The sequence below is a fragment of the Bos taurus genome, chromosome 14 (assembly GCF_002263795.3).
Source record: "Bos taurus isolate L1 Dominette 01449 registration number 42190680 breed Hereford chromosome 14, ARS-UCD2.0, whole genome shotgun sequence".
Taxonomy (NCBI): domain Eukaryota; kingdom Metazoa; phylum Chordata; class Mammalia; order Artiodactyla; family Bovidae; genus Bos; species Bos taurus.
Window position 1 is genome coordinate 8,509,997 of NC_037341.1, and position 14,555 is coordinate 8,524,551.

General features: G+C 35.1%; 1 protein-coding gene across 11 annotated transcripts in view; it reads right to left on the reverse strand.

The window, feature by feature from the left end:
* PHF20L1 (PHD finger protein 20 like 1) overlaps positions 1–14,555 on the reverse strand; it is an 80,069-nt gene that overhangs the window by 47,034 nt on the left and 18,480 nt on the right. For 5 of the 11 annotated variants that reach the window (XM_005215334.5, XM_005215327.5, XM_005215325.5 and 2 more), the window contains exons 5-8: positions 10,678–10,766; positions 10,357–10,434; positions 5,772–5,985; positions 5,065–5,193 (exon numbers count right to left, since the gene is read on the reverse strand). In XM_005215334.5, the coding sequence (XP_005215391.1) occupies positions 5,065–5,193; positions 5,772–5,985; positions 10,357–10,434; positions 10,678–10,766 (510 nt within the window). The remainder of the gene's footprint in view (positions 1–5,064; positions 5,194–5,771; positions 5,986–10,356; positions 10,435–10,677; positions 10,767–14,555) is intronic. The other 6 variants (XM_005215329.5, XM_005215328.5, XM_005215332.5 and 3 more) reach the window with 3 other exon arrangements.

Sequence of the window (14,555 nt, forward strand, 5' to 3'; positions counted from 1 at the left end):
TATTTCACTTGGATTCTTTAACCTAAGCTTCACAAGTATGTTTCTATACCCAGTTGTACCCGATCACTTACAAAAGTGGTGAGAACATGGATGGATTCCTTTTATGTTAATGGAAAAAGAGTATAGATCTTGCCTACATTTGGACTTCATATGATAGCCTCATTATACAATTGATGAAATAAACTGGGAGTTCCAGTTTTTTCCCATGTATACCTTTAATTTTCAATTTTAGAAGACAGAATATTTATCCAGAGTATAGTTAACATTAAGAGACACTAAAACCTGGCTTTAATTTAGAAATTAAAGGCATTTACTCAGTCAAGAGTCTTTGGTAAACACCAGATAGGTGCCCTCAATGGAGGCAAATTTATTAACATAACCCTTGTACACGTTTATTTGTTATGGCCACCACACACATAAAAGGTCACCCAAAACCATTTCTGCATCACTTCAAAAGTCAGGCACACAAAACTCTGGCTTCAAAGGAAGTACGTTTAACAATCAACAACTTAACAATAAATTTACTTCAGCAATTATACTACTTGTAGTATTAAAGCTATCTATCCCAGGGACAGGGGAGCCTAGTGGGCTGCCGTCTATGGGGTCACACAGAGTCGGACACGACTGAAGTGACTTAGCAGCAGCAGCAGCATACCATTTTTAACAGGAGGAAAAAAGGGCCCCAAAATGCCACATAACTTTGAGTTATCCCTGTGCCAACGCCCCTTGACTCTTTCAGGTAACAATCTCTAAGATGTTAAGTAATGTAGGTAGAAATTCAAATATTAAAATTGCATTCTCAAGGTAATAGTAGAATCAAGTGTTCAATCAGGCAAAAAGCACCTTTCTATTGTTAGATAATGAAGCCGAATATCTATCACTCAGAATTGTAATTCAAAATAGGAAACGCTGAATATAAAATAATGATTTTGATACAGCAATGACTGGTATTAAAACTGCTATTGGTGCAGTTTGACATAATCCATATTGTTCAAGTCCCATACAGTTTTAAGTGTATATTCAAATGAAGGGAAAAAGACTCAATGTATAAGTAGTTTCATAAAAATAGCTTATATATCATAAATTCAATTCTATCTGTATTAAAGTAACTTCTGAACACATTTTTAGATGACTAAAAAAGATGTAAGCACAGAATTTATTTAACAAAACTGCATTCACTGGGTATTTCTTCTCTAGCTAATATTTTTTACATTAACTACTACTGAAAGTAAAACAAAAAATAATTAGGAAAATTAGCTTCTTTTGTAGGGAATTGAGTAGAGGCCCTACTTCTATGGGTATTCAAGGAGAACAAATATTTGCTATTCAATCTACTGACTATATTTTTTTTTTTCCCTTCATAAAGGTGGTGGAAATACTTTCAAATCACATAATAGATAAAATAGATCACAAACTAAAATTAAAACTTAAGTACTAGAAGTTTAAAAGAAACAAAATAATTTAGTCTTACTAACTGAATTTACATTTGGATATTACAGACCCAAATAATTAAAAGCAATTCTCACTTAATGGTTTGTGAAAGGAAAATAAAGCTTTGTAATGTTCTTATAAAAGCAATGGGGCATTTAATAAAAACTACTTAAAATTAGGTTAGAAGATGTAATACTTGGTAGCCAATTAATTCAAAAGCTTCAAATATGATCAGTAAAAAGGCTTTCATACTTTACATGCAAACCATCTTATACAAGAGTTATCAAATATACACAAGGGACAAGAAACTTTTAAATGCCCTTGAGGAAGACGCTGACTACTGCTGCCTTAAGAAGCAGTCTAAAGTCTGTCATCATGACCAACTAACATTCTGGGGAGAAATGCAATAACCTTCCAAAATGACACGAATTGGAGGGAAATAAAAAACAGAATTGATTTTTAGTTATTTGCAAATATGTATTAATTATCAATATATTACTAACAAGTCATCATCCAAATAAGATATCTATGCCTGGAGAATCCCAGGGATGGGAAGCCTGGTGGGCTGCCGTCTATGGGTCCCACAGAGTCGGACATGACTGAAGCGACTTAGCTTAGCATAGAGTAAATATCTTAACAGAATGCATTATGCAGTTTCAAGAAATTATTTATCAGGTAGAAGTAGAATACAGATTTTTATGAGTCCCATCTACAAAGTGATACTTTCTCAATATCCTACTTCAGCTCTAAAGTACACAGTTGGTCTCTCACTGCCAATAGGAACCAACAGAACAGAGACAAAGCATCTTAGAATGGTAACGGGGAGGAAAGAAAGAACAGAGCAGTTAAATTCACGCTCTGCTTTTCGGTCAGGGATTCCAAAATACAATATTATTGTTGAGATTAAGAATCAAACATCCTGAATATTATTATCAATAACATTACCGGCCAATTCAAACCTCTGAATTTTAAAATTATATTTTACATTTCTTAAGCTGTACAAATGTATCTAAACTGGCTTAAGGTCTAGAAACTCCTAGAACTATTACACACATGCCACGCACCAACTGCTAATGTTTCTTCTTTTACTCTCTACCAATATGTATTTTAAAATCTACTCAAATTTGCTTGCAGTTCGCTTGCAATTCTGTCCCAAAGTATAAACTCCTGAGCATCTTTGTAACATTGTTTTTTCTAAATCAGCATGCACAAAGTATGTAATTATCAATAAGTTTATGACATAATGAAAACTAAGATTCTGGAAGAATATATATACACATACACACACAAACACACATACTCTCTGCAACAATAATTTCCATGTCTACTTATTTAAAAATTTTGAAGCCATCCTATACCATTCCCTATATAGAAATCAGATTTGGAATCTCTGTAGGGTGTATATATGGTTAAGAAACAGAGAGTGAATAAATACATGAACTAAATTTATCCAGCAGCTGGTTCACTTATTTGCTGTAAGAACTACTTAAAAAATAAATTAAAAAGTGTGGTAGGGAAATAGAGCAGTCTGAGATGCTGCCATGTTACCCGGCTATTTCTCTCATCAGTAGATGGACAAAAAGACACATATAAGTGAGCTTGATAAATTTAAAATATACCATAATTCCATAACAAAACTGCTACTTCCTATTAGTTCTCATCTCTCTTTTATGGTCTACAAACAAAATTTACTGTACAGAGGCAAGCCTGCGTCTCAATCATCAGAAACAATCTTAAAACATCTATTATCTTTTTGCATGATACAGTTGTAACATGAAATCAGAAGTAGACTGAGATGAAAAACTATTAAATTAACACATAACTTGACTAAATAAAGGGAAAAGATCAGAACAGCTTCACACTTGTAAAACTTATGCCTTTCCACTGCTGCCAGAACTATTACCTGTTGATTTAAGATTCCCAAGAGGAAGTGAAAAGTTCCCCCACTACTATCTTTTCAAGGCCATCGGAGATACTGCATCACTGTGAATTAAGCTGCTTTCTTACTTTACTTCTTTAAACAGTGAACTTGAATTTCTTAGTAAATACACATGTTAAGTGTATACTGACTGAAACTAAAAGTATCCAGATTTTAGGGAAAAACACGATGCTGGTAAGCTGACAGCTGAGCCATCAATGTCACTTCCATCTTCCTTGATCTTGGCTCTCCCAATAAGGCGTTTCAATCTGGGTATCAACAGCAGTGAGAAGTACTATCCCACAGGACACAGCTCTGGGTCCCATTATTCTAAGACAAAACTGGGGTCTCAAGCTGCCAGCATAATAATCACTAGAATAACATTCATTAGCTTTCTCCAACATTAATAGTTTCTAAGGAAAAGGTGGAATGGGAATGGGTAGATTGATTTGAAATATTTCCTGTCCTGGGGCCAAATATATCCCTTATCAGAGAAAGGCACAAAAGTGATATTAACAAATGGAAAGATTAAATACTCTCACCTGTTGAAACCAATTATAATTACTTAGATGAGTGGGCTTACACTCTTTAGATAATGGTCAAAATGTTTAATTTACATTTATTCTTGGATCTGATGATGAAACCAACTTTTTCAAATTATTTAAAAGAATGTCAACGAAGATTTACATAGCTTCATTAGGCCAAAGGGACTAAAATCATTATCCTTAAAATTAAGAGCATGTGACTGATTATTAATTAAAATATTTTAGCAGCCCCTTCATAATATATGTGCTTCCCTGGTGCCTCTGGCAGTAAAGAATCTGCCTACAATGTGGGGGACCCCAGTTTGACCCCCTGGATTGGGAAGATCTCCTAGAGAAGGGAACGGCTACCCACTCCAGTATTCTTGCCTGGAGGATTTCATGGACAGACGAGCCTGGCGAGCTACAGTCCATGGGGTCACAAAGAATCAGATATGACTGAGCCACTAACACTTTATAATAGAACACGCAAAAAATTAAATATATTAACAATCTCTTTTAAAGATTAGAATCATTAGGCCTTGGAAGTGTGGGACTTAAATATGACTGGTCCCTTCTTCTGTGAACACTAACCAGGCTGGAATTTCCTGTGTTTTTCATCATTCTAGTATTCTACTTCCTAAACTACAACACGGCAGAGAGAAATAAGCCCAAATTCTAGAGACCAACCTGAAGGTCAGGATAGAAATTTTAAAAAGTTACAGAAGTATTTTTATATTGGGAATTAACAGATTCAGGAGCTGAATTCAAGTCAGTACTTTTCTTTCCGATGATCCCTAATGAGACCAGTCAAGAATAAGAATGTTTGTATAATATTTAGAACCTTGGACAGTATGTCTCCACAAGTTGACAAAAGCAGATGATTCAATTTTTATAGAACTAATCCTGCCACCAAAGTGATTTTAAAACTATGGAATTTTACAATATATGACCCCGTGCATCCTCACAACATCCCTGTGAGGTAGGCAGAAGACAGGTGATACTGTTTCCATTTCACGAGAGAAAAAACCCATGGTGTCCAAAGGTGATGACCTTAAAGAAACAAAGCAACTGTTTTTCTTATTAATCAGTTAGCTACATTAAACCAAAAGATATATTTTCCTTTATTAAAAACAAACTACTATAAAATCAAACCCTCCATTCCCCCCCACAAAAAGAATCATTGTAGTTTACCAGTAATCTTGTTAAGCCGAGCTCTCTTTGCCTGAAATGAGTTGCCTTGATTATTTTTCCTCTTGTTTGTTAATGTGCTCTCTGGCTGTGGAAAGACCATCTTTGGAACGTTCTCTACATGAAGTCCTACTTTTAATAGAATACATATATGAGAGTTTATCTAGAATCCAAAGTTAAAACACATGAATTATTTTAAGTAGCAAAACACTAAGATAAGCTTTGCACTTAAGTGTTTTTAATCTAGTGCTTAGACACAGAACTTTAAAAGACACAAATTTCTCCAGACAAATGTATTAGGGGAAAAAAAAAAAAAACAACTAACTACTAAAGGCAGTTGTGCTTCGGGAATGACTTACTGCTTTTTCTGTATTATATATTGAAATACATGCAAAAGCATTTTAAAAGTTAAAGAAAACAAAACAAAAAATCCCACACAAAAAGAATCTCAATACCCACTACCAAGAAGTTAAATTTCAAAATCACAACTCATTTCTATTTCAGAATACTGAGGGTATCCATTGTCAAGTACCCGTATTAGACCATTAACCTTCAGAGCTGATAGAAAAGTTAACCGTCATTATGATGCTAGGGAAAAAAGCCCAATAATTCAACTGTATGTTCAAACTACAGGTAGCCAAAAGATCTGAAAATTCACTATGTGAGTTTACCACTGCCATGGGGAGTGAACATAAAAACATATTTTGTACCAAAAGTTTCACTAGATGTAGGCAGATCTTCCTTCTTCTCAACTTCTGGTGTGGTTATAGAAGTTGAAGTTTCTTCCTTTTTTGAAGGTACTTTAAACCATTTTCTTTCATCTTTCTCTTTATCTTTATTGCTGTTAGCGCTGGTTCGAGGTTTGTTCCCTGTTTTATTCTTGGCTGCAGCTGCAGCAGCTGCTTTGACTAAAGCTATCCAATCCTCCAAAGGAAAAACACAAAACATGTGAAGCATTAAAAACTTAATTAAAATTACACTAATGAATAAAAAACATGTATCATATTTTCAAAGCTACTTTCACAGGCACACAAATATGAAAATCAGATTAACTACATTTACAAGGTAGATCATCAATGTGTTAGATTATCAAATTTAATAATCTAATCAGTTATATGACCTCACATAAAATGGGAAAATACTTAATTTTATATTGATATTCAATAACAAATATCTTTTGATGGAATAAAATTTAAAATATAAGAAAACCTATGATAAATGTGGAAATATCTCATGACATTCTACCTTAGTACTTTAGGGTTTAAATGTCTGTTTCTTTTCTGTGATGCAACATATTACAAAAATAATATGAAAAAAATGCTTATGTTTCAATTCTGCAAATATTAAAAGAAATGTACGGTCAGTCAGCATTATCTTTGGGTTCTGCATCCAGGGATTCAACCAACTGCAAAACAAAAATACTTAGGGGAAAAAAATTTCCAAAGTTTCAAAGTGTAGAACTTGAATTTGCCATGCTCCGGCCACTATGTACATAGCTTTTACATTGTGGTAGGCGCTATAAGTAACCCAGAGATGATTTGGGAGGATGTGAGCAGGTTATATGCAATATGATGCCATTTTATACAAGAGACTTGAGCATCTACAGATTTTGGTATCCATGAGGGTCCTGGAAACAATTCCCTGCAGATAATGAGAAACGACTGTGTTCCCACAGAGCAAATGACTACTCTTCATTAGGAAGAATGTATCACTCAAAGTAAGGTCAATTTCACAAAGGTCAAAGTATGATTTTATTATTTTTCAAAGTTTTTAAAGTTTGCATAACATTTAATCACAAGAGCTTGCCATATTACCAGTAAAGGAAAAAAAAAGCTACTTGACCAAGGTAAAGTATACACTGTCAGACTCTAGTTTAATTTCCCTCCCTTTACAACTTTCTGAATCTGTATTAGCTGTCATTCTTCTGAGATGCAAATATTTATGTTCCTGTGTTGAGGTTTTTTTTAGTTTGTGACTAAATAATTTCTACTCTTTTACTTTGAACTAAAAACACGTATTCTTAGTCCAAGCAACTAAAAACAATTTCACAACATCAACTATATGTTAATTCATGGGTTGTATTAACAAACACAGGCCATTAAGCAAATCAAGTTGATGGCTGTTCAGTACTGAGAATATATGATAAAGACAACAAGCCATTAAAGGGAAACAAACAAAATAAAAGCCTCTCTCTCCCCCATGACTGAAATGAACTGAAAACACCATGCGATTGCACCTAACACATTCCCACTGACCAATTTCCTATTGAATACCCTATTGATGTGCCAGGAAACATGCTAAGTTGATAGAAGATGCTAGCTGAAAACCTCAGGAACCCACTGGCCTGGAGTGACCACATTTTTGCTCCTGCCTGGAAGACACCCAATATGTAACTTCCCCATATTTTAAACAATGTCCCCAAATGTCTTATTAGAAAGCAAATTATGACAAGGTTGTGAAACAAAATTTTATATCTCTAGTTTGTAAAAACAAACTAACAAAGAAAACCAGATACACCAGTATTATCCAGCCCAAGTTTTACTCAGAACCACCTCTTTAGTCCTTCCCATAAGGAATTGACAGGCAGATAAAATTAACTATAAGACAATGTAACAGGACAGATAGTAGAGAATAAACAAAACACAGGCTTCTGGGGAAATGATAGATGATTTGAACCCTGAAAGAGGAATCTGCTGGGGAAAAAGTCAAAGAAAGAGAAATGGACTCTCCAAGCAAAAGGAAAACCATTAAACAAAGGCAAAGTGTATACAAATAGAAAAGAGAGGTTTAAGGTCAAGGAGCAATCTGGGTGACTTAAGTATTATGGCTAAGTTGAGCCTTGAGACTAACATTTAAGTAGAAGGAAAAAAACACCACCAACGCAAATGACTTATAGAGCTCCATCAACAAAGCAGAAAGAAAAAACAAGATTATATACAACAGACAAGCAAAGCAAAGTGCTAAATTCAGTCTTACTAAGAACAGGGCATTTAATTCTAGGTTTTGCACTGTGGGGAAATCTTTAAGTTGTTAAGAGAAATGCCAAAAGATGCTAAGGGCAAAAATTCCATGCCCAAATGTTTTCTCTCTCCAATAAAAAGAAAAATAGAAGAGATTAATGTTGTACTCTTCAAAAGTGAAATCAGATAAAACAGTTCTTGATCATAGGACATGTTAATCATGGGGATCACTGTAGTTGTGTGAGTCAAGAATTCTTCAATTATTTCATGCTTCCATTTTTTAACTGGAAAGATTCAATATCAAAAATAACTGGTGTGCTCCTTCCATGAATGAGAACTAAAGATGAGAACACAGAGCACTGTACTAGAATGAACACTGCCTGAAATCAGGTATGAGTTCAGAGCTGCTCTGCACACTATGGTTGAGTGAAATTTCAGGTGAGTTGCTGAATTCTCTCAGTTCTGAATTCCTCAACGGCGAAATAGAAATACCAGCTATACCTATGTCAAATGATTTGCTATGAGAATCCAATACAGCAATGTATTAAAAAAAAGTTCTAACAATAGTAAAGGACCTTATGAACATGCCAAGTCGCTCAGTCGTGTTCGACTCTTTGCGACCCCATGGACTGTAGCCCACCAGGCTCCTGAGTCCATGGGATTCTCCAGGCAAGAATACTACAGTGGTTGCCTTTCCTTCTCCAGGGGATCTTCCTGACCCAGGTATCAAACCCCCATCTCTTAAGTCTCCTGCATTGCAGGGGGGTTCTTTACTACTAGCGCCACCTGGCCAGTCTCTTAACACTAGTGAGTTACGGTGTAAATTTTATATCAGCACACCCTCAAAAAGAAAAAGAATAGGTGAGAAAAAACTACACAAAGTTTAGAGAAAAACATCCCCATAGTGCATTTATTTGATTCCTTATCCTTTGCTGGTTAAGCAAAAAAAATTTTACTGTATATCTTTACAAAGAAATTCTCAAAGGACTCAAAACTTAGAAGATAGTATGCAAAGTTGGATTCTCTTATTACTGTTCAAACAACACCTGATTTATTATATGACCTAGGTGAAAACAAATCAAAAACTTGTGAGGAAAAAGATACTCAAAATATAAGGATATTTTATAAAAAACAATCCCATACATGTCTTTAATGTGCTTGTAATTAAAAACTATGAAAAAACAAAATTAAAAGAAATATACTAATATTTTCTTTTAGGAGTCTGTATTTTGATACTGATTTTAATGTTACCACACATCATGGTGTGACTAGAATACTCATTAAAAATAAACATCCACTATGTCCAAAAAATTAGTTTTTATAACTTATTTTACCACAAACCAAACTGGTTCAGTGTCACTTCGGAAAGAATAGAGTTTTAAAGTTAGTGCCATCACATAAATATTTGAATGAACAAAATAACAGTTTTAAAGCGAAAAAAATAAAGAAAAATTGAGAATTTTAAACAGTATATATTAAACTAAGTTGCCAATGTCTCAATCAATCTTTCTGTGTAGTAACCAAGGAATCACATCACTGAATGCTTGAGAACATTTTATTTATATATACAAGTAGAAAAACACAAAGCAATTTCCTGATCAAAAGTGTTTCCATTTTAAATTGCATTTCCATATTAATTGAAGAAAAAAATTCTGATACTTGATGTCAAAACCACATTTTTGAAAACCAGGTAATTTAAAACATTCCAACTTCTCAAAAAACAAAAATAATGTTTCAACTGTGGTAGGCTACATCCCAAATACAGCAGTAGGTAGTCTGTTAAATGCATACACTTGACTGGAAATGACCACGTGATTTCAACACAGTTTAAGATGACATTTTTCACCACATGGTATGCAACAAATATGTAGCATATTTCCATATTAGACATTTTTACAGATCACTTTCAATTTCTTAAAATTAATTGTAGGTCCAGGTGCTGAAAATCCCAAATAACAGCAGAACATAAAAGAAAACATTTTAAATTTCTACTGGCACCTTTTCTTTCCAGTATTTCAGGAAACATATTCAATCAATAGAATTATGGTTTTAACTTCATCCCAGATTCTCTTTCAAATGCTTACCGTTCATTCTTGCTTTGAGCAGTGACAGCATGTAATACACTGCTTACATCATATAACTCAGAAAGCCCTACCTGAAACAGCCTACAGAGTGTCAGGTAAGCGCCTTTTGAAAGAAAATTAATGACTATGATTTACAGAAGAAAAGAAGAAGATAAGAAACTCAATATAAAATTTTATATTAAAAATTAACTTTCTAAATGATAACTATATACCAGGAAAAATGAAACAGAATTAACAAAAAAGGCACTCACCTCACTTCCCATAGACTGGTTACACGATCCAGCTGGGTCGCTAGGACAACACCAGCTTAGTGGATGCTGGGCTTTCACCTGGAACAGAAACTAGTGACCTGTAACTTGGGCAGGTCTAAAACCAAAGAAGCAAAAATCAAGTGTATAACTGATTTTACATTCTAAGCTTCTCTTTCTTGCTGCTATTTGGGGCTATCAGCACATAATCCTACAATTAGTTCACTTTAAAATATATATATATGTGAAAGTATATATATATTTTATCAGTCACCATTCAAGAAGACATCCCTTTGGGAATCTAGGAATGCTGAACACTCTTACCTGCCCCTTAGCATCCTCGGGCATAGCTTTAATGTGCATTCGTTTTAAACAACGAATTACTCCATCATAAAATTGAACTGTGAACGTTCCTGAAATAGGAGCAAGTCAGGATCATTAGACAATATAATTCAGTCTTACAGCAACACCTGATATCAAACAAGTAATGCCCTGACACAAATAAACACCCTGTGACTGCAGTAACTGCAAACACACATCAAGTGTACAGAGTTTACAGTCTGTTTCACTGTAAAAATAACTCTGATTTCCCTTAAGGAGTGCACAAATTCCATCTTGATAAGTTAGCTGCATATAACTCTGATTTTTACTGGAGGATTTTAAAATGTATAACAAATGTATGTTTAAATAACATATCAGTTATGTTATAATATACCTGAAGAAAATAAATTATTATTTACAAAAGTGAATAATATTTCTAAGAATCAGCATTTGCTGTCTTTGAAAGTTTCTTTCTAAATAACAGAAAAATCTGGGAGAAAAATTTCAGGAAAGGATTATTCCTTTTCTCAGGGAAGGATTATTTCTTTGCAATATTAGTTAACTGGCAAACAAGAATTACAGATTCCTGGGCTTTTAAGCTACACACCATTTTACGTATCATTGGCATGACAATCTTCCTGTGCCAATAAACACTGACCTCCAGTGAAACGGAACGCTGCATCCAATGGCGGTTTACCAGCAGCACAGCCATTCCCCGAAACCCTGATTCCCGTGTCTTTCCCACTAAACCATCCTGCTGTTGGGATTCATGATTCTATTTACATGACTATTTCAAAGGACACTCACTTTTCGTTACAGACTCCATGCTTTCATGCTTGTCAGTACCATCAGAAAACATATAAATTACACAGATTTTATATTTATGGAAATCCCAGTGTTCTTCTATCATTTCCTGTACCAAACCAATGTGGGCTGAGTGACACTTGATGTAAACAGATATTTGATCTTTACAAAAGAGGTATAAACAATTGGCATCAAAGCCAATAAATCAATGTACAAAGATTTTCTTTTCTTTGTAATATGAATAATACCATTGATTTCATATCTTTCTATTATTACCATTACATACAAATCATGGACATAAAGAACTAAACCCAAATTACGAAAGAAACGGAGCAGCTGAAGAGCAAAAATGTGAAGAATTCAGGAAGACTGTGAGACTGAAAAACCACTTGTGCCCCTTACACTACCACCGTTTGTGCCCCTCCCTTCTCCTTCCTCACGTGGCACTGCAGATGAGGGCAAACTCTGCGCCACACTGACCATGCACTCACCCACTGCCTCTGAGGACAGTCTCCCCGCTGTGACGCCTTTTCCTTTCTCAACTCCAACCCACTCTTCAAGGATCAGCTCTTCAAATCCCACCCATCATATGAAAACCTCCCTGATCACTCCAGTCTAAAGTGATTTGCCCCTTCTCTTCAACTCCTCCAAGACATATTATGTATACCTAAATGTCCACATTTGTTAGTTTTGTTTAGCTTTTGCAGTGAACAAAGTGCTCTGAGGGCTTCCTTTTTTAAGGGGGGAGGGGAAGGATGGTGGCAGGAGACCAAGGGAGACTCATTCAGCCTGTGGGCCACACAGGAAAATCACTAAATTAATACCTCCCATAGAAAATGTTTAAAAACAAGTTCTATCTGCCAATATTTCACTAAGGGCTTCCTCAAACTGCTCTTGAAATGGCAGAGGTTGCAATGAGTAACATCATTCTTCCACTGATGTAAGCTTAAATTTCTGTATTACATGCGTATGGACAAATGAGATAGGATAAAAAAGGAGGGTGGCTTGTTTCTGAGTATGTCGTACGTGTGCATATGCATGTGCTTTGTAAAAGAAGCTTCACACTTATAAGGTCTCAAAGCTCTGCACATTTAAAGAAATTTCTCATAATGAAAACAGAGAGCACTGTTTAATTCTGTTCTGTTTGGGTTGTTGTCATTCAGTCGCCAAGGTCAAGTCTGACTCTTTGCAACCCCATGGACTGCAGCACGCCAGGCTTCGCAGTCCTTCATGATCTCCCAGTGCTTACTCAAGCTCATGTCCACTGAGGAGGTGATGCAATCCAACCATCTCAGCCTCTGTCTCCCCCTTCTCTTTTTGCCCTCAATCCTTCCCAGCAACAGGATCTTATCCAGTGAGTCAGTTCTTCGCATCAGGTGGCCAAAGAACCGCAGCTTTAGCTTCAGCATCCATCCTTCTAATGAACATTTAGGGCTGATTTCCTTTAGGACTGACTGGTTTGATCTCCTTGCAGTCCAAGGGACTCTTAAGAGTCTTCTCCAACACCACAATTTGAAAGCATCTATTATTCAGTGCTCAGCTTTCTTTAGAGTTGAACTCTTACATCCATACATGACTACTGGAAAACTATAGCTTTGACTAGATGGACCTTTTGTCATCAAAATGATGTCTCCACTTTTTAATACACTGTCTAGGTCTGTCATAGCTTTTCTTCCAAGGAGCAAGGAATTAGTCATGGTTTTTTTTTCTGTTTGGGGAAGATCCTATTATCTAACGAAATGGATTCATTACTTCTTCTCCTTCCAAAAATTGTTACTGACTCCCTAACTCTGTGCTAGGCTCTGAACTAGACGCCTGAGGAGCCAATATAGGACATGGGAATGTGAGCTCTGAAATACAGCTTTCCAGAAGTTTAAGTAAACAGTGATTTAAAGGCCCCACTAGGAAAGAAGTAACCTGAAAACTTAACAACTGAGATGTCCCTCAGGTGACTAGTAATAAGCTCACAGCCATATCTGTTATTTCAATTAACTAAAACAATAAATTAGACTAAGGCTTTTGTAAAGTTACATCATCAATTCTAGCCAGACAACTGTAACTTACTTTTTCACACTTAACATTTTTTACTGTATTTCTTTTTAAATGTTTTCTTTTTTTCTTCTTCTATCTTCTCTTACCTCGTAATTTTTCTCAAGTTTTTTGTTAAATTTTCAGCTTAAATCCTTAGCTAAATTCTTTAGCAAGACTACAAGACACTTCATGTACCAATTTTGTTTCTTTCCTCCACCTCTTCTGTTATTCTACAAACCTGAAAGGAATCCTTCACTCCAGTTACATCAAAGACTTGCAGTTCCTTAAAAACGGCATGTCTCTCTTCTATTCTTTTGCATATGCCATTTCTTCTGCCAGAAAACCTCTTCAACCCTCCTTTTCTAGCTAATTTGTTTGGCTTTCAAGATATAACGTAAAGTAAGTATTCCCTTACTTAAGTTAGATGCTCGTCTTACAAAAAATGTATCAATGTGGGTTTTTTGTTTTTGGTCCTGCTGCATGGCTTATGGGATCTTAAAATTCCCCACCAGGGACTGGACTCAGGCTCTCAGCAGTGAAAGTGCCAGGTCCTCGCCACTGGACTGCCAGGGAATTCTCTCAATGTGTTTCTTTAGTAAAAAGAATAAATGAGTGGTAGAGTTTGAGAAATCACTGTAATAGGAGAACAACGTACTACTGATTTGGAAAATATACTTATAAGTATTTCACAATTATTATTTAAATGAGATTTGAAGTCAGAAATGTGAAATATTTAAGTATACTTCCAATAATAATTTAAATATTAATTATAATCCATTTCCAAATTAGTCGGTCTACAAGTTTCAAAATTAATTATCTGTGCAACAGATTCTCTTGTTTTATGCCACACTAGCACACCTAATTTCTGTGTTATTTTCTGTGTATCTGGTAAATTCAGTAACTTTTCCTCTGTATTAATGTTAGATATCACAAAAGGCTGATAGGAAAATTAATTATCTACAAAAATTAATTAAAAGGGGGCAGGGAAAAAGATGCAAGAAAGGAAATCCTCATATTGATAAAGTTCCATACTCTTTCCTCAGAAA